The 21,154-nt window shown below is 44.4% G+C and overlaps 1 protein-coding gene across 7 annotated transcripts in view; it reads left to right on the forward strand.

Moving 5' to 3' along the window:
* The window catches only part of NLGN1 (neuroligin 1), a 569,544-nt gene that overhangs the window by 196,145 nt on the left and 352,245 nt on the right, over positions 1-21,154 (forward strand). For 3 of the 7 annotated variants that reach the window (XM_066619273.1, XM_066619275.1, XM_066619277.1), the window contains 2 exons: positions 1,995-2,054; positions 19,694-19,846. In XM_066619273.1, coding sequence (XP_066475370.1) covers positions 1,995-2,054; positions 19,694-19,846 — 213 coding nt within the window. Of the gene's footprint in view, positions 1-1,994; positions 2,055-17,264; positions 17,275-19,693; positions 19,847-21,154 lie in introns of those variants that run through there. The other 4 variants (XM_066619276.1, XM_066619278.1, XM_066619279.1 and 1 more) reach the window with 2 other exon arrangements.

Consider the following 21,154-nt stretch of genomic DNA (forward strand, 5'->3'; position numbering starts at 1 on the left):
AGCGGTACTGGCTCACCCCTTGCTTTTGGCTTATCTCAAATTGGAAACCGAGGCCTAATACCTACCTACCCACCCCACACAACACCTGCCAAAGTGACCTATATTAAAACCTAACCCAAAACTCTGCATCACTCAGCCTATAGTTCAGGGTAGGTGGGAAAAAATCCCACTCTACCACCAATCTGGGTGGGAGCAAAAAGTTTTTACCCAGCCTTCTAATGAGCGACCAGCTAGACTAAAGAAGGGCGGGTGGGAGGGGGACGCTGTATGGGATACATCCGAACTGGCTGGGAAGCTGAGCATCTTGACCAACCCACTTAGTCCAACCCCTGAAGACCGGGCTGGTCAATCAGGCTGAAAGCCTGTGTCTGGCTGCACAAGGCTGGCGGTGGGGTAAATTCGTCAGCACACCAACGCAATTTGCAACGGGCTCCACCTGCAATGCTTTGCTCTTGGGATAAAGCCATTTTGTTTTTATTTGGAAGGAAAAATCTCTTGGCAGTTTGTGCATTGTGTCCATTTCTCAAACACCTACTGCCATGCCGGTAACTCCACTGTAGCTCATGATGCAGAAAAGTAGCACGTATTGTAATTTTCACGTATTGCGGATTTCATGTTGTTTTTTTCTTGTACAGTCCATAAAAACCAAGAAGAAAGTTTAAAAATACAAACCTTCCAGTGTTTCTGTGACCAAATGCATGCCTTTGCCTACCCATGCTCTACGTATGGTACTAATATACACCATTCATCTCCCCCCGCCCCACCCCACGTTTCCTTCTACTGTTACTTTGTGCATGAGATTTTTTAATCTTTATTTTTTTGGCTTTTCAGCTCTGTGCTTGGCTGCCTTTTCTCAACTTAAAAGTTGTACTGATTTCAGCAGGGGGAGGGCCTGTGTGTGTCTTGCATGCAGATTACAGAATGTCGTGGATGTGCACACATATAATGCTGAGTTTCTGCTGCTTTTGTTTGTGCTTTAAAGTGTGAAAATACATGGCATATGGTAATAGTTTTTTGATGGCCTTTGACTTCCCTTCTGGATCATTTAAAAAAAAAAAAAAAACTTACTAACTATGCTGTGTGCTTGAGAAGAAGGGTAACCATTTTTTCCCCTTGCAAAGTATGATTAATCTCCTAACACTTGTTAATAGTTTCTGTCCTGGGCAGGGAATGGTATTAAGTCTTAATTCCTTTATTCTTATGAATCGATTGTCTGATAATACCTTGACCTGCTGAGGCTGTAATCAACTCCGAGAAAGCAGAGTCTTCTAATATCTGACTTTTAATCCCATTTTGGAACCTCTTATTTTTTTTTAACAAATATGTTAGCAGGTAGTCAAAGGTTTCAAAGGATTCTTCTGTCCAGGATAGCATTTAAATTATGAACTAATGGGCAGACTACAAAAATCCAACCCAAGCTTAATGTTGGAAAGCATTAACTAATGTGGCTGGGTTGAGGGAATTCAATTTACATTTCACAGAGTCTTTTCTTTTCAAGTAAACTGATTATAAAGGCCTTTTTCTTCTCTCCCACCCACCCACTCCCCTTCCAGAAAAATCTCTCTAACCCAAACCAGGAACTAAATTTCTTTCATCATTTGGTTTAAATTTTTAAAAACGAACCAGTAGATTGAGCAGATGAAAAAACAGCATGGTTATTTTTGAATACAATGGGCCTGGTCGTTTGGGGTGTTTTTGTTTTTATGTTTTTTGAACGGTACTGATGGTGGTTCATGACTTTTTAATTTAATTTATGGAGTGCATATTTGCTTTTGATATTACGTGTTTGTAAAGAGGAAAAAAGAAATTCATCCAGTAGGGGGCTATTTTGCGGGAAAATCCTTTTTCAAGAACGAAAAGCAATACTTGTACTTCATCTCCCAAGTGTTTTTCTTGAAACGTCCTTGGAAGTTTAATATTGACTATTTTTTTTCCTCAGTCTTGTATATTCTTGAATTGTCTTTTTCCTCCATTTTCTCCGTTCTCAATCCTAGGTCCCCTAACAAAGAAACAGACAGATGATTTAGGTGATAATGAAGGTGCAGAGGACGAAGGTATTTTTTTCCCCGCCAAACTGATTTGCATGACAAGGACCCCTTGAAAAACCTTTTTTCTCCCCTCTTTTTTTTTTTTTTTGACTTCTTGTCTTCTTTTGAAGATTTGTTTTTTAATTCCCATTTTTGATGTGTTTTGTCTTCTTGCTTGTTGTTACATATTTTAATTTTTCTTAAAAGAAAAAAAATGTTACGTTCTTATGGTAACTGCGTTTAAAAAAAAATGGAGGGTGTTTTACTTTTGTTTCCTTGAAACAGACTCTTGGTATGTTGCATCCCACTTTTGACTGAATTTTTCCATAATAGCCACTAACACGCTTTAGAAACAGTCTCTCTCTGTACACCTTCTTGCATGTTTTCTAACCTCTGTTTCTATATATTTCACCAAATACAAAGGCAATGTTGTTGTTTTTTTTTCTTTTTGTCACCCACTTATCTCCATTTTAATAAATACGGAAATGTTGTGTTTGATGATGACAGAATGATAAATGCTGCTTTAAAAGTGTATCCCAAGCAACTTAATTTTTGTGACTACCATACGACTGTTCAGAATTCCTCGTTTCGGTTCCAAAATAATGTCTTGAACGTGGGTCAGACTTGATGTGATGTGGCAGCTCTTGATTTTTCTTCTAAAAAAAAGTCATGGAGGGATAGCTGTATGATCAGGTATATGTGGGCAGAAGGGGGCTTAACCATATACCCTTGCAACTGTGCCCCCAAATTCTTTCCTATTTAACAGCCCAGTCCTGAGCTCCCGTGGCGCGCAGCTTCAGCGGCACTGAAAATGGGTGCTGCCTCATCATCTGTGCCTTGGGCTGCTGCAGGTGACACCTTCCCCTTTCTTCCCCTTCTCTGGGGTAATAGAAATAGCCCTGCAATGGGGCTACTCAGTTCACTCCTGGGCTGGCGGCTCAGAAGTAAGTTCCTTCTTACTTAAAGATGAACTTACTTCTGAGTAGGCTATGCACCCTTTCCCGGGAGTAAGCCCCATTGAACACAATGGAACTTACTTCTGAGTAGACATGCATAGGCTTGGGCTCTCAGGCTGCAAGGCTATAAAACTTTCCTTGGAGTAAGCCCCTTTGAACACAATGGAACTTACTTCTAAGTAGACATGCATAGGCTTGGGCTCTCAGGCTGCAAGGCTATGACACTTTCCCGGGAGTAAGCCCCATTGAACACAATGGAACTTACTTCTGAGTAGACATGCATAGGCTTGGGCTCTCAGGCTGCAAGGCTGTGCACCCTTTCCCAGGAGCCCCTGGGTGAGGTAAAAGCATAAAAGGTAAAAGCATTTGTGTAGGATGCCGAGCCCCTCACAAACGCTCTGGATCCAGTGGAGTGGAGCTCCGCCAGACCTGCCTCCTTCCCCCTGACACACCTCCTCCCTGCCCTCTCCCTGCCCTCTGCCCACCTCCCCTCTTCCCGGAATGCCTCCTCCCCGCCTCCCTACACGCCCCTGCTTTCCTCATCATGTCTCGGTGGTCCATGCAACCGCCAAGTGGTGGAGGCCAGGCACCACCCGGCACTAGCCCAGCATCAGCCAGCACTGGCGTTAGGCCTTGCAAATATGCCTTATGGCACGTTTGCGACAACGTTTGCGGTAAGCCGTTGCATTGAGCTCAGGATTGGGCTCTAAATCTGCTACAGATGGTGAAGGAGAAAACTTATGGGTGCAAAAACTGTGGGGATGCTTAAATTATGAAGGACACAGTTTACTTCTAAACCACGGTTCATTCCCAATTATTATTCAAGCTCCTTAGAACAGTGCTTCCCAAACTTTTTAGCACCAGGACCCACTTTTTTAAATGACCCACGGTCAGGACCCACCTAGGTTTACCAGTCTTTAAAAAAAAGGAGTTCTAGAAAGTAATAATATTTCCTTTATTTATAAGACGCCTGCGTTGGCTCGGTCATGTCGTGAGAATGGATGATGGCCGGATCCCAAAGGATCTCCTCTATGGAGAACTCATGCAAGGAAAGCGCCCTACAGGTAGACCACAGCTGCAACACAAGGATATCTGCAAGAGGGATCTGAAGGCCTTAGCAGTGGACCTCAACAAGTGGGAAACCCTGGCCTCTGAGCGGCCCGCTTGGAGGCAGGCTGTGCAGCATGGCCTTTCCCAGTTTGAAGAGACACTTGGCCAACACACTGAGGCCAAGAGGCAAAGAAAGAAGGCCCATAGCCAGGGAGACAGACTGGGGACAGACTGCACTTGCCCCCAGTGTGGAAGGGATTGGCCCGAATTGTCCTTTTCAGCCACAGTAGACACTGTTCCAGAACCACCTTTCAAAGCGCGATACCATAGTCTTTCGAGACTGAAGGTTGCCAACAAGAAGAAATAATAACCAGAGAAAAAATTGATAATAACCAAAGGAAACCTCAAACTTTATCTCTCTGTATTTGCACATGCTTACAACAGGAGAAGCTCAACTCCTTGCAGGGCAGTTAGCAGCTATCTTGCAAGCTGTAGGAGCTGAGAACTTTACAGGGTAATTATCAGCTACAGTTTCTGATTTTTCAATCGTCTCAGGGCTTGAGGCAATTTGTTATCTGGTCTTTCCATTATCCTTTGGTGGCCCACCAAAAATCAGGTTGCAACCCACCTGTGGGTCCTGATCCACAGTTTGGGAACCACTGCCTTAGAGCAGGGGTCTCCAAACTTTTTGGCCAGAGGGAGGCATCAAATATCTGGCACAGTATTGAGGGCCAGGGGAAAAAATTAAATATAAAATTTTAGTAAATACATTAGAGATGGAACTTAGATGAATGAATGAATGAATGAATAAATGAATGGGCTCAAATGTCCAGGATTTCTCCAAGTACCAACACAGCCCAAGAAATAAAGCATACACTTAAATGGACCCCCATTCCCCCACCCCACAAGCACAACTCTGGTTGTGTTGGTCAACTGGGCCAGAGGCACTCAGGGGATCAGAGGCTGGCTGGATAGAGGCTCTCCGCAGGCCGCATCTGGCCCCCGGGCCGGGGCTTGGAGACCCCTGCCTTAGAGTACTGATCACATTAATAATGTAACCAAACATCTATTTATTTTTATTTTATTTTTAAACCTTATACACTACCCTTTTGTATTACCCAGGACAGTTTACATCAGATACCGCAACAATCAATAAGTATACAATAATGCTAAAACTATGGTTAAACAGTCAAAAACACATTGTAAACCAGCAATCAAGTCAGCAAAAACCAGGGCAAAATTAATTAAGGAGAGCTCCAGTATAACCAAATAACAATAGCCAGCACCAAAGTCCTTTGCAAACCATCACATTTTGCACCCAGGAAAGTGGCAGTGTCAGCTGGCAAATCCTTACCCCCTTCCCAATCCACCTTCACCATGTAGACTTGCACCAGTTGATATTGCTAGTGCAGGTCTGACTAGACCCATTGGCCAGGCACAGGCTTATCCCAGGCCAAGGGAACAAATGATCCCTTACTCCACAGAAGCCTCATGAGGACAAAACCCTTCTACTGGATGCAGCAGGTGCTGCTTTGAGTCACAAAAGCCCTCTTCAGAAATTCTAAAAATACCACATTCATAAGAACATAAGAACAGCCCCACTGGATCAGGCCATAGGCCCATCTAGTCCAGCTTCCTGTATCTCACAGCGGCCCACCAAATGCCCCAGGGAGCACACCAGATAACAAGAGACCTCATCCTGGTGCCCTCCCTTGCATCTGGCATTCTGACATAGCCCATTTCTAAAATCAGGAGGTTGCGCATACACATCATGGCTTGTACCCCATAATGGATTTTTCCTCCAGAAACTTGTCCAATCCCCTTTTAAAGGCGTCTAGGCTAGACGCCATCACCACATCCTGTGGCAAGGAGTTCCACAGACCGACCACACGCTGAGTAAAGAAATATTTTCTTTTGTCTGTCCTAACCCTCCCAACACTCAATTTTAGTGGATGTCCCCTGGTTCTGGTGTTATGTGAGAGTGTAAAGAGCATCTCCCTATCCACTCTGTCCATCCCCTGCATAATTTTGTATGTCTCAATCATGTCCCCCCTCAGGCATCTCTTTTCTAGGCTGAAGAGGCCCAAACGCCATAGCCTTTCCTCATAAGGAAGCCTTTCCTCATTCAACCAACATAGGTAAAGGAGAAACAGGAGCACCCTGGCAAACCATGCCCCCACTCCCACTTTCCCTGCATCCAGTGTTTGTTTCCAAAGGGCAGTGCTGAATGTGATGGCATCTTGCCTAGTTGCCTTTAAGAGGGGATTGGTCAAATTTCTGGAGGAAAAGTTCATGATGGGTTACAAGTCACCGTAAGTATGTGCAAGCTCTTGGTTTTAGAGGCAGGTTGCCTCTGATTGCCCGATGCAGGGGAGGGCACCAGGACGCAGGTTGTGTCTGTTGTCTTGTGTGTGTTCCCTGAAGCATTTGGTGGGCCGCTGTGAGATACAGGAAGCTGGACTAGATGGACCGATGGCCTGATCCAGTGGGGCTCTTCTCATGTTCTTATGTAATGCAAGGAGAGTTTATCCCTATGTTCTGGAACTCTCACAAGTCAAGAGACTAGAGCGTGGGAAGACGCTTACCCAGTGTTCAACACCTGTATCTGCAGATGAGTGCTGAATGTAAGGAAGAGTTGTGAGGCTAGGGAGCAGTGTGACACCAGGGGCATGGCTAGCCAGTGTGCTTCCATCCCTGCAATGGCAAATTGAGCGTACAGAGTAATTCAGGGAGGCAGTTATTGCTCATTTAGAAAACAGATTATTATTAGAAATATGTGGGCTGAACACATATGGATGTTAATGGTTCTTCAGGCACTTTACATGATTTAAGGCCCAGTCATATCCAAGGTTGGCCTGTGTGGTGCAGGCACACTGACACAACCTTTGCCACATCCTGCAGTCCAGCCAGGTACTAGGCTAGACAAGAGAGGTAAATTTAAAAAAAAAAATTACTTACTTCCTCTGTTGCTCCCGTGTCCCACATGGGCCTGCTCAGATCTACACCAGCTGTTTTATTGGTGCACATTTATTAGGGTGAAGTGGGCATGTCAGGCCTGAGACAAGGGCTCCAGACCTTGTGGATGCCACTACTGCTAATTCCTACCCCGATCGGACAGTGCTGCCACTGAGATCTGCCCTAATCCACCCCCCTGCCACCTTACTTGTGCTGATCTGATCTGCTGCCTGCCATTGCCGTTGGCAGCCTGTATGATGTGCTCGCGGATCACACAGATAGAATTGGACTGTCAAAGTTTAAACACTTCTTAAGTTTTAAGCAAACCAAGCTCCAGCAAACCTGGAGTATTGTGTCCAGTTCTGGTCGCCGCATCTCAAAAAAGGCATAGTAGAAATGGAAAAGGTGCAAAAGAGAGCGACTAAGATGATTACGGGGCTGGGGCACCTTCCTTATGAGGAAAGGCTAAGGCGTTTGGGCCTCTTCAGCCTAGAAAAGAGATGCCTGAGGGGGGACATGATTGAGACATACAAGATTATGCAGGGGATGGAGAGAGAGATGCTCTTTACACTCTCACATAACACCAGAACCAGGGGACATCCACTAAAATTGAGTGTTGGGAGAGTTAGGACAGACAAAAGAAAATATTTCTTTACTCAGCGTGTGGTTGGTCTGTGGAACTCCTTGCCACAGGATGTGGTGATGGCATCTGGCCTGGACGCCTTTAAAAGGGGATTGGACAAGTTTCTGGAGGAAAAATCCATTACAGGTTACAAGCCATGATGTGTATGCGCAACCTCCTGATTTTAGAAATGGGCTATGTCAAAATGCCAGATGCAAGGGAGGGCACCAGGACGAGGTCTCTTGTTATCTGGTGTGCTCCCTGGGGCATTTGGTGGGCCGCTGTGAGATACAGGAAGCTGGACTAGATGGGCTTATGGCCTGATCCAGTGGGGCTGTTCTATGTTCTTATGAGCTAACAAGTCTTAGGAAATGTTTTCTGTGTATATTTTATAATCCCTCTGGCTCTTCAACAATGCCAAACAATATTTCTGCCCAGGCGCAATCATGCAATCAGCTCTTGAGCAGCTCCCTTTGTGATCCTGAGCTGGATTAAGAAAACTTGTTAGCAGAAGCAGAAGGGTCATTTTGGCTGTTCCACAGATGTTTGTGCCAAAGCTCACAAGAGCGGTGCTGGTGCACAAGACCCTGCAAAGAAAAGAACATCTGGGGATTTTAGTTTCACTTTTCTCCTGCTCTGTTCCCACATAACAGAGGCAAAATGTGTAGAGGATTACACACTGCCCCGACGCCCGGGCAGTGACATCATGACGTCACATGACATCACTTCTGGGTTCTCCCTGGGCGAGGGGCGGTCGCTGCAGCAGCTTTGCGCCTCCTGTCCCTTCTGCTGTGGGTGCTCCCCTTGAAGGGAAGTCTCCGCAGGGGAAGAAACGGGGGTACAAAACCACTAGCACCTTCTCTGTAACTAGAGCAAAGTCTGTGCCCTCCCTTGGCATAGCACCCAGGGAAAGTACCCTCTGGCTTCACTCTAGTTATGGCTCTGCCCATGTGAAGTCTAAAACAGCCCTTCTGTGAGCAAAAGACACTGTCTGCCATGGGAGAGCCCCTTTGGGATCCAACCTGTTTGTTCAGGTTGCCTGGTTCTTTTGATCCATGGCTGTTACCTTTCACCCTCCGTTCCATGCTATGTAAGCCATTTTTGCACCCACTCAAAGCTGTGCGGGCCAGTTCCTTCGTCCGTAGTGGCTCTCCCTAGAATCATCAGGAATTCATACAAAGAATATTGTGAAATGCAACACTTTTGAGATATATCAGCCCAGATTTTATTTAATTAGTAACTGGAAAAGCCTATGTTCATCTCAGATAATTTTGAAGAATAGCTTCAAACCCGTGCTATTCGCACAGCAGACCTTTGCGGCTTTCCTAATTTGCCGCATAATTGCGAGGGCAGGCTCTAATAGCTAAAAATCTGTTGAGTTAATCAGTACCTTTCACTCTTTGAAAAAGCAGAACATTAAACATATCAGCTCAAATCCAGCCCCACTTGGCAGAGCCCAGTTCAGTCGCTTATATGAAACGAGTCAGTGGAATCTGTTGTGTTGGTGATGAATAACTACCCTTCCCAGTAAAACCCATTGCCACCAGGTTGAGTCACAAAAGGTAGACCTAGTACTGGAATAATACAGAGAGGAATAGAATGGAAAACATAACATAATCATGTTAATAATAATCATACCCCACACCATTTTCAACTCTTAAGATCAGTTAAGCCATTTCTGCCCAACGTTGCGTATATGCAACAGGGATCAAATGTGTACACCTGTGGTCTAGGCAGAAATGAGTTAAGCCATTAATATTTATTTGCAGCTACTCCCTGAGTTATGACTATCCAATTTATAAACACATCTAAGAAAATAAGATTGAAATCCTCCTGCTCCGAGTAAACACACGCAGGAGAACGACTGATGTGGTAGAGCACTGAAGTGGTAGAATAGACTGTATCATTCCAGACTGCAAAAATATCCCATCACCAATGGCAAACCCAGTAGTGTAGCGGGGGGGGGATAAATGGTAAGTACTGAAGGAGCTACAACACACTGTGTAAACACCCCTCCCACTCTTACGAGTGCCATACAGGAAGCTGTACTAGATGGGCCCTTGGCCTGATCGAACAGGGCTCTTCTCATATGTGGATGGCCTGCTCTTGTCTGTTTCCCTCTAAGTCTCCCCATTGGGTTCTCAGCCAGGAAAACTAACTAGGAGCTGGACAGCAGATAGGAAGCAGCCATCCACTACCATTTTCTGTAGATGTGGGTGGTGGCATAAAGAAGGACTTGGAGCCATTTGTTATCCTTGTGCTGGGCTCCATGAGGAGGTAGCTGGGTCATGGGTGTGCTTCTCAAGGCATAGGGAAGTGCGGAGCTTTTGCTGCTGTCTCCCCCAAACTGGGACCACCACTGCTGCAAACACCTTAAGAGTTGCAAAACAGTACCTGGCAAGCCATTGTGGGTCCTAGTGATGGAATATTTTCTGCAACTGTCTTTCTCCTTTCATATGTTCACAATGAAAAACAAAACAAAAAAGAATCAGCCCCACCCAAAAAAAATCTGCATAATAGGTTTTGTCAGAACTCAGAAAAGAACAGCTGGATTTGAACGGAATTCAGTGCCACCTTTGCTGCTCTCCGTATGTTACATCTGTCTTCGTGCCACATTATTTATTTATTAAGAAAATCCTCCTGCCTGCCCATCTTTCAGAAGGATCCCTTCACCTGAAGGCAGCTAGCAATAATAAAACAATACTGCATTCCGTCAAAACAATTAAAGTTTAATAGACATCAGCGCATGGGAATGCTAACGAAGTCAGAACACAGGGAACATACACCGCTATAAATCAGTCTCTTTCCCCAAAGAGCTATTTTGAAATGACAAAGTTTTTACTGAGAAAGGAGCTGTTTAGAAATCAAGCGTATCCACAACCCCAAGAGGGCATTCCGCAGCTGTGGATCGGGACCAGACAGGTCCTCATATGCCTACCATGCTTCAGATGACGGGGACACACTGAGCAAGGGGCTGAGAGAGACAGTGTTGTGTAGTGGTTAAAAGTACCAAACTAGGGGGAGTCTTTGCCGTGATTCTCCCAAAATGACCCAGCTTTTAGCATAACCTACTTATTTATTATTATTATTATTTATTTATTACATTTTAATTACATTTTTATACCGCCCTTCCTCCAAAGAGCTCAGGGCGGTGTGCATGGCAGCCCCCTCCTTTTTTCCTCACAACAACGCTGTGAGGTAGGTGAGGCTAAGGAATTAATTATATGGGCAGTCACTAAATAATTATACTGGGTACTCAAACTGGGTAGTGATATAATAATAATAATAATAATAATAATAATAATAATACAGGTATTTATATACTGTCTTTCTAGGTCCTCAGATTTCTCCTCAGACTTTATTCAAGGCGGTTTACATAGGCAGGCTAATTTAAATCCCCATAGGGATTTTTACAATTGAAAGAAGGCTCTATCTTTCAAGAGCTACAACAATTCAGGTGTTTTGTTCTGATCTGGCCTCCATCCTGGCCTCCATCCTCCCACACTCAGAGCAGATGGAAAAACTTGTCAGCTGCTTCAAGGTCTCGCCGTTCACGGTGCTGGTGGCCTCGAACTGGCAACCTTCAGATGTTATCTTCAGGCAAACAGAGGCTCAACCCTCTAGACCAGACCTCCTGCCCAGGGTAGGGTAATGTAGGTAGAGGGAGTGCAAAGCACTAAGTTTTGCAGGTGCCTGAACTCGCCATGCAAGCATAACTTCCCCTTCTCTTTGGAGCAATTCCAGACAGTGGGAGCAAAACAGAGGCATATGCTTCTATGGTCTTCTCTGTGGTCTTTGCCTCATGTGATGTCACTTGCGGTTTCCAGGAGCCTCCTCTGGGTTCTGTAGCTCTGCTTCTAGGGCAACTGTCTGTAGTAACAAATTATCTGTCCCTCTTCCTCTGCCGCTATGCTCCAAACTCCCACAGCACATCTACAGACCTTTCACGGCACGTGGGTTGAAAATGGCTGTCCTATGTGCAGCGGAGGGAACAGAAAGGCAGGAGCTGTTTTTGGCAGTGGACCGCTGCCTCTTATAACATCTGCTGTGAGAGAATAAAAGGAAAATGTCTGACTTCCAAGGAGAAATGAGAAGGAGAGCGAATAAATCACAAAATATGACAGAAAGGAAACTAACTAAATCTGCTTAGCAAATTCCAGGAACATAAATCCAGCTTTCTAATAAAATTCATATCAGTAGATCACTCCGATATCATATTTTTCAGCCCATTTCGGAGCTCTGCTCCAACTGCAAAGCGTCCTTCAACTCCATATGTAAGAAAAATTGCAGGTGAACCATTTCCTTTTCAAGCTTTTCTTCTACTTTTTTCTTTTTCTTTTTATAATATTGGGGAATTGCCCCATATCCAACCTTCCCCAATCCATACAACACAAAACAATAACTAAACCTGGGGCTCTAGAACTAAGCTGGCATTAATTAGATCATTTTTCATTTTTGTTTTCAGGAGACCCAAAGGCACCTCATGAACATTACAGGCTAATGATCTCTAGTTCTACAGTTTTGTAACAAAAAAAAATTTTTTTAAGAGGTTTCTAGACACCATATCAGTTTCCTTGGCTACTGCTAGGTTTCAGTGGTAGGGTAATTTCTAATGAAATTAAGGCTGTAATCTATGCACACTTACCTGGGAATAAGTCCCATTGACTTATTTCTGAGTAGACATGCATAGGATTGCACTGTAATAAATGCTACTGTAACACAGGAGAACGATGCCCTAAATAATTCAACATATATTGCTTTGGTTTCATGAAAACAGATACCCCTATAGAATATTTGAACTCATAAGTAGGAAATACATTGATAATTATCTAATTATATTTGGACTCTCAGTTGACCTGGTGTGGCATTCTATCTGGGAAAACTGACAGAGCTATTGATTAGAAGTTCAGAGAATACCTAAGTCCAGAGAGGTAATTGTGTTAGAGCCCGATCCTGTGGTTCGTGCCACACCTCCATGGCGCGGACTATAGTCACAACAGTGCCGTAAAGCATATTTGCGGGGCTTACCGCCAGGCATCCACCACAGCTAAACCAGCTCCGGCCGGTGCTGAGCCAGCATGCGGCGGGCGCCCAGGTTCCATGGCTCGGCGGTCTCTGTGACCACCGGGCTGCGGAATGGGATGGTCAGGGGCATGGTCAGGGGCGTGGAGGAGGCATGTCGGGGGAGGGGGAGAGGCAGATCCGCAGAGCCGAGCTACACAGGATCCAAGGCGCTCGGGTAGGGCTGCTCGCCCTACATGAGCGCCTTTACTTTAGCAGTGACCAAACAGTCACCGCTAAAGTGAGTAGCCCCATTGCAGGGCTGTTTCCCTTACTCGGAGGAAGGGGACAACCATCCCCTTCTCCCGAGGAGCCTCCCATGGTAGCGTGGGAGGTGCTGGATCTGGCAGGAGCCCTCCGTGGAGCCGTCGGGTCCTGCAGCTCAGGATTGGGCTGCCCATCTGGAACAGGATTGTGCCCGAAGTGTCTTGTGACCTCTTAAATGCTAACCAATTTATTTTTAGCACAAATTTTTGTGGGCCACAGTTAGCAATGATAGCTAAATGGATCCTCTATTTTGAGTCCTCCTATTGCATGAATTTAAGACAATGGATTAAAGATTTTTATTTTTTTTAATGCTACATCAAATTTAGTAACATCTCATTGACATAATGTGACTTGTTTTAAAAGGGTCAGTTACTTTTAAATGTCAGATAAGCACAGGTAAACTTTTATTATTTTCCTGTATTATTCAATTTTTTAATTTATTTTATTACATAAACCTCTTTGTGATAGATAAATAAATAAATAATAAGGCCCAAATCCTAACCAACTCCAGCACTGACACAGCTCTACCAGTGGGGCATGTGCTGCATTCTGCAGTTGGGGGGCAGGCATGGATACCTCCTCCAAGTAAGGGAATGTTTGTTCCCTTATCTCAGAGTTGCATTAGGATTGCGCCCTGAATGTTGTTGTTGTTGTTACTGTTGTTGTTGTTGTTGTTAATAATAATAATAATAATAATAATAATAATAATAATAATAGTTTTGTTTTTAATAGTTTGTAACAAAACAAAATAGTTTTGTTTGTAATAGTAATAGTATTAATAATATTTAATAGTAATAGTAATAGTATTATTAATACTAATAATATTAATATTAATTAATAATAATAATAATAATAGTTTTGGCATCAGCTATCTTAACCCAGTCTTGATGCACAAATGGAGATCCTCCTTTCCCACCACAAGAGGGAGCACTCCCTTGATCAAAAAGCAGTGCATTTGTGCTCTCTCTCTCTCTCTCTCTCCCCCCCCCCATTTGAAACAAATAGGAAAGACTTTGGAACAGTGAAGCTCTATGTTTGCACATGAGCTTCTAGTCTTGCAAGAATGCACTTGATGGGGACAAATACTTCTCTGTCATTGATCGAAGAGTCAATGCAGTTAAGGCTGCATTGCTTTCTGTTCTCTCTCGCAGTGAGCTCATTTGCTGACAATATCGAGAGTAAGAGAAGCCCTGACCTACTGCGGAAATTTAGATGACAATCCTTCCTAGTATTCAGTTTTATATTGGAATTAAAGCATATTCATAGGACACCCTCCTGACCCCTCCACTTCTTTATTTATGGCTTCATTTTAGAATGTTTTATCCTCCTTGTTTACCTTCTGCAGGCGGTATCCAAAGTGGCTTAACATAAAAGAAAGCCATAAATCAAAATTAAGCAGTCTTAAAGGAAAAAAAAAATCAAATAACATTCTCAAAAGCAGCACATTAAAGAACCTGGCATCCATTGGCTGGAGTCGCCAAGTCCATATTTCTTGTGCAAGCTGATCGTGCAAATACAAAAAGCCAGCCTCTCGTCTCCCGTTTTATAACCGCGGAAGCGTTCAAGTTAACCTTTCAAATTATTTGTGCTTTCAGGTTTGCTATTAGTTATGTTTCCCCGCAGACAAAGATAGAGCTCGCCCTGAATTATCATAATTGTATTGGTAACACTTGGAAATACAGGAAGAATAAACCCTGACAGAGCAATCGTGGCGGCAGCGCCCATATAATTATGAGCAATGAAGGGGCTATCAGCACTTCCTGTTGTCTAGCCCACATTTCCTATAGCAGGTATACGAGAGCTCTTGTCTTGCTCTAATTAGGAACTTCTGCGGCAGCTTCCCTTTGAAAGTTTGGAAGTCTGGCACTGCATCCTGCACAATCTAAGCTTATTCTAGGTTGTTAGTCATCTAGAATAAGGGCAGATGGCCTGTCCTGCAGGCAGGGACAAAGTCCAGCTCCTTCATTTATTTGAAAAGGTTTATATCCCACCATTCTCCTTAGTGAAAACATAAGGTAGAGGCCTCTATGTAGCCAAATGCCTACCAGTTGCCCCTCGACCATCTCTTGTCCAGCATTTTTATGACTTATTGACCTTGAATGAAGCACCACTGGGACTCACAATGGACAACAGAACATAAGAAATTCCCTGCAAAAGAAAACTAGCACAAGGGTAAAAAAAACAATCCCTGAGCATTTTGTCCACTGTACCGGTTTTCTGCTTGCAGGGAATTTGTAACATTGGGTAGCATCCAACGCTGTAATCCTGCTCCTGCAACCTGAATGGACTACAGACCATTCTACCATCTCATTCAGCTGCCGTTGTTGACTAGCTCCTTTTCAGGCTGCCTTGGTGACAGTGACTCGAGATTTCCAGAAGCCCCCAAAACAGGCAGCAGGAAAAGACCAATGACAGGTTGGTCAGCAAAGGAACTTCAGTGTTCCTCACAGTGAGGACTACCTCCTGGGACCAGGCTTGCTTGCTTACCTGTTTTTGGACATGTACTTCTGTTTGCCCTTGATCCTCCAAGTACCCCTCTCTTGAACCTGTCTCCTGACCATATTGCACATGGAGGTTTCGGGCTGAGAGAATAGTGGCTTGTTTGGGAAACCTTGTGGTGGTGGCGGCAAGATTTGAACTCAGGATTTCAGAACTCCATCTGCAACCCATGCCACTCTTTCCAGGAGCAGGGAGCAAGCAGGGAGAACCTCCATGCTTACAAAATTCCAGAGGCACCCCAGTGAGCCCCACCAATTTGCTCCATAGCCCCATCGCCATTTCCTGCAAATAATGTCCACAAGGATTTCTTCCTATGGTTGCATACCCTGTGCAAATGAGCACTGCCCAGGGAGAAGGGGGTGGAGGTACTTCATTCAAACACTGCACCAAAAGCGTTCCTGATGTGAATCATGCATTTGGGGTACTTAATGGTGGGGGCGATACTACATTAAGGAGAATTTTGGAAGCCCGCCTTATTAGCAATTTCAGAGAGAGGACTATACAGTTTTAGGATGACATTCCTCCTGATTCTCTGGGGAAATAGATGCCAAAAGTCCGTTTCTTACCATTCACAACGGCTGAGTGGAGTGAACCACCTCACTACTCACAGAAGACGAGGATTTCCTCTAGGTCACTGCTGAGATCTCTGACAGTGCAGTGTGGAGAAAATTTATGTCATCTCTATTCTTATCTGCTCCGGCATGTGGATAAATTGAGAGGAGTTTGCAGTACTGCCTGTCCTTAACCTTCTGGAGCATAATATTCTGAAGGAAGTCATAAAAAAGGCATTATGTAGGCTGAATTTATTCAGAGAATCCATTACACCTCGAACTTTACTTTATGTTGAAATGTAAGGTTGAGTCCTTTTTTTTCCTCGAGGTATGCTGCCCCATTTTTTCTAAACACCCCAGATTTTTGGTTTCCTTTTTTTTTTTTTCCTTTTTTGACCAGAGACACCAAAAATTGTGTGACCAAGATTTCATTACTGTTCACAGTTGGCGCTCTGTAATTCTATGTAATTTTAATTAAAGATGAATTCTTAAACAATCTCCTCCTGTGCTACCTCCAAGCATACAATTAGCCATGTACAGCGTCTGCTGTGAACAGTCATTTAGTGGTTTTAAATTAATAATTTATGATATTCCTCACTGCATTCTGCATCCGGGGTGGAAAAATATGAAGCCAAAGCGTGGGGAGAAATAGCCATCTGAAGCCAAAGTTTGGAGGAACTGGAAAGGGCCCGCAAATTCTCCGGAAATGTCCTTTCCGCATTAAGCTTGAAACGTTAACATGGAATGTTAACCAGCTGTACCACCCTCAGCTGCAGTAGCATAGCCAGAGGGGGGTGGCACGGTAAGTATTGCAGGTGCCATAAGGCTCTGTGTAAGCTGCCCCTCCCACTAGATGCCAGAACCATTGGGGCAGCAATAGCAACACACAGGCGCTGAGGTGAGTGGGAGGGGCTGCTTCATGGCACATAGCAGCACCTGTAGTACTTACTGTGCCACCCTCCTCTGGCTACACTTCTGTTCAGTTGCCCTCAACCACTGGTACCTCTTGTAAAGGAGCTGCAGCAATTCTCCCTCTTTGCTTTTACTCCTGCAATTTCCACCAGGTGAGACTCTCTCTCTCCTTCACATTGGTCCCTGCTCCCAGTCAAAAGCTTAAGTACATGCAGGTTCGTGTACTTATTCATTCTGTATTAGCATCCCAAATCCCCTTCCTCCTGAGATCTCCTGCTGTTAAAACTTAGACCGTCATCTAGTCAGGTCAGGGATCTCTCATTTTGGCTTGTGTTCATTTGTAAGCACCATAAACACTGGCGATGATGAGAAAGGCAATATATTTCATAGTAGCTTAACCGTGAAATCCAGTCCACTGCCTGAGAACATAAGAACAGCCCCACTGGATCAGGCCAAAGGCCCATCTAGTCCAGCTTCCTGTATCTCACAGCGACCCACCAAATGCCCCAGGGAGCACACCAGATAACAAGAGACCTCATCCTGGTGCCCTCCCCTGGATCTGGCATTCTGACATAGCCCATTTCTAAAATCAGGAGGGGGCACATACACATCATGGCTTGTAACCCGTAATGGATTTTTCCTCCAGAAACTTGTCCAATCCCCTTTTAAAGGCATCCAGGCCAGATGCCGTCACCACATCCTGCAGCAAGGAGTTCCACAGCCTGACCACACGCTGAGTAAAGAAATATTTTCTTTTTTCTGTCCCAACCCTCCCAACACTCAATTTTAGTGGATGTCCCCTGGTTCTGGTGTTACGTGAGAGTGTATAGAGCATCTCCCTATCCACTTTATCCGTCCCATGCATAATTTTGTATGTCTCAGTCATGTCCCCCCTCAGGCGTCTCTTTTCTAGGCTGAAGAGGCCCAAACGCCATAGCCTTTCCTCATAAGGAAGGTGCCCCAGCCCAGTAATCATTTTAGTCGCTCTCTTTTGCACCTTTTCGATTTCCACTATGTCCTTTTTGAGATGTGGTGACCAGAACTGGACACAATACTCCAGGTGTGGCCTTACCATAGATTTGTACAACGGCATTATAATACTAGCCGTTTTGTTCTCAATACCCTTCCTAATGATCCCAAGCATAGAATTGGCCTTCTTCACTGCCACCGCACATTGGGTCGACACTTTCATCGACCTTTCCACCACCACCCCAAGATCTCTCTCCTGATCTGTCACAGACAGCTCAGAACCCATCAGTCTATATGTGAAGTTTTGATTTTTTGACCCAATGTGCATGACTTTACACTGACTTACATTGAAACGCATCTGCCATTTTGCTGCCCATTCTGCCAGTCTGGAGAGATCCTTCTGGAGCTCCTCACAATCACTTCTGGTCTTCACCACTCGGAAAAGTTTGGTGTCATCTGCAAACTTAGCCACCTCACTGCTCACCCCTGTCTCCAGGTCATTTATGAAGAGGTTGAAAAGCACCGGTCCCAGGACAGATCCTTGGGGCACACCGCTTTTCACTTCTCTCCATTGTGAAAATTGCCCATTGACACCCACTCTCTGCTTCCTGGTATTCAACCAGTTCTCAATCCACAAGAGGACCTGTCCTCTAATTCCCTGACTGTGGAGTTTTCTCAGCAGTCGGTGAGGGACCGTGTCAAACGCCTTCTGAAAGTCCAGATATATAATGTCCAGGGGTTCTCCCGCATCCACATGCCTGTTGACCTTTTCAAAGAATTCTAAAAGGTTTGTGAGGCAAGACTTACCCTTACAGAAGCCAGGCTGATTCTCCCTCAGCAAGTGCAGCCGTCCCTGTGTCGACTCAGAGTGTTTTAGAAGTGCCGTAGAGTCACTTTGGGACCCTTTGGGGAGAAAAGTGGGATGAAAATACTGCAAATAAATAAATAAATAAAATACATACATACATACAAATTTGTGAGCTGGCAGCCAGCCTGCCGGTGCTTCATCCAAGAGCAGCAACAAACAGAGCAGGTAGGCTTGCACCAGGTGGTGCAGTGGCACGGGGAAGATGGTGGGGAGGAGGCATTTCTGGGTGGGCAGATCGGGCCTGGGAAGGGGCTGGATCAGTGAGGCCTCCTCCACCATATCCAACCCTCCTGGCTTTACACCAGGCTTCCTTGATTTGCCCTAGCTAAATAGCTGGTGCAGATCCAAGAAGCCTCTAGGGGCTCGACCCGGGGTAAGGAGAAACATATTCCCTTACCCCAAGGAGACCTTCAGCCACCACCTAACTTGTACTAGGTACAGCGCAAGCCATGCAGCCTGGACTGTGCCGGCACAGGTTAGATTTGGCTGTACATTTCTTAGTGAAAATAGGACCTGCCATATTCCCCAAACCAGCTCATTGCTCAGTTTTAGTCTTGAATGGGTTTTGCTATAGGTCAGAGGTCTCTATACACCTTTGTCATCATGATCTCCACCTTGAATCACTGTCATTGGTGATCAGCTGATAAAAGCTGTCCTCCACGAATGTGTCTGATCCAAGAAAAGTGACCAGGATTTCCATGGACCTATCCCCACACTACAGATTTCACACTCAAGCAGAAGCACAGAATACCCCAGACTGGATGAGCTCCATTTGTACTGATCCATAATTGCTTCAGATAACCTTCAGCGGCTTTAATGTTTGACCCATCTGTCTGTGGCACTGCATATATGTTGCTTGGGAAACACTTTCAAAAACAGCATGGGAAGCGCCTGAAAAATGTTGCCTGCATCACAACCTGCTTGGGATAACATGTTTCTCGCTATTTTTCTTCTAGACATTCGAGATAGTGGGGGGCCCAAACCAGTGATGGTGTATATTCATGGAGGGTCCTACATGGAAGGCACTGGAAATTTATATGATGGCAGTGTGCTGGCAAGTTATGGCAATGTGATAGTCATCACCGTCAACTACCGGCTTGGGGTACTTGGTAAGAAAGAATTGGATTTTAATCAGTTCTTGCATTGTTCAGTACCTTTTATCTTTGGAAAAAAAGACAATTACAGATGCTTTTGTTTTTTTAAAGCAAGGTTTGTATTCTGTGGATGTCCGCTGATTATTTGCAGACTAACCTGAAATTATACTCCGCTTTGATGATGCAGAAGCGCAGTGCAGATGTTCAGAAAGACACACTGCTTTCTTGTGGCTGTGCCTCTTGTATTCACAATGCAATTACATATTGTAAAGGGATTTAAAACAACTGGCAGACGCCGACTGAGATGGCATGTCCCTGTTTGTGGTGAGGCAAAAGCCTGGGTATTGTCCTTACGGGCTCATTATGTTTCTCTGAACTCAGTGTAGTAAATGCATTTGGGAAAGGAAGTTGGTTAGTTGGTACCTTAAACAGAAAAAAAGTGTTACTCTGGTTCAAGACATTTCCAGGTAAGGTAAGCTTGTTAAGGGAGAACTGTTTCGTAGTGTTGGTGTTGGAGAAACATTATTGTGTTAATGTTGTTCTGTACAACACAGATGAATACTTTTTAATCCCAAGTCATGTTTCTAGAAAGCTGTGGTTTCCAAAAGGTACCATTGTTCAGGCTTCTACGCTATGCACACTTACCTGGGAGTAAATCCCATTGTACTCAGTGGGACTTATTTCCAAGTAGGCAGGCATAGGGTTGGGCTGTACTGTCATTGTGGTTTTGACAAGAGTTTGCAGGTTGCTTCTTCTGTAGATTTTGGTATTCGTTGTGCTCCATCATTTTCTGAATATTTTCTGAATTTTCATGATTTTTTCTGAATATTCCTTGGAGAAAGGTTTTGTAACATACACTGAATATTAGAGTCTGGTGTGACAAGTTGGTAACATGAAATATGTTGGTAACATATGGCTAAGAAAAAGCAGAGGATCACCTACCAACAACACCCCAAATTCATTTGGCCAAGATGCAGTTTGATTTATATGCTGTGGTTTGCCTTGTAGGATCTTTTTATTTTTTAGCATGAAGAGAAGGCAACTTGGTTTTTAGACTTCTCTGTTCCATCATAAGATAATTTCCTCAGTACTCATCTTTGGAATTTACTTGTGGATGCCTCAGTTAATTCCCTGTTATTGGTTCTTTCTGGGGTGGGGAGAGGCATCCATCTGCTGGTTTTTGTTTTTTTTTTACCTTGTGATTAAAAAAGAATGATGCACTGGTAGGAGAATGAATTTTACTTCCTTGGTGTTCTTGGTTGTCATTGGCTTTGAATGCAATCTAACTTTAGTCCTTGAGACGTGGTGTAATTTTTGTTGCTC

Source organism: Tiliqua scincoides, chromosome 3, assembly GCF_035046505.1.
Source record: "Tiliqua scincoides isolate rTilSci1 chromosome 3, rTilSci1.hap2, whole genome shotgun sequence".
In the NCBI taxonomy this organism is placed as follows: Eukaryota; Metazoa; Chordata; class Lepidosauria; order Squamata; family Scincidae; genus Tiliqua; species Tiliqua scincoides.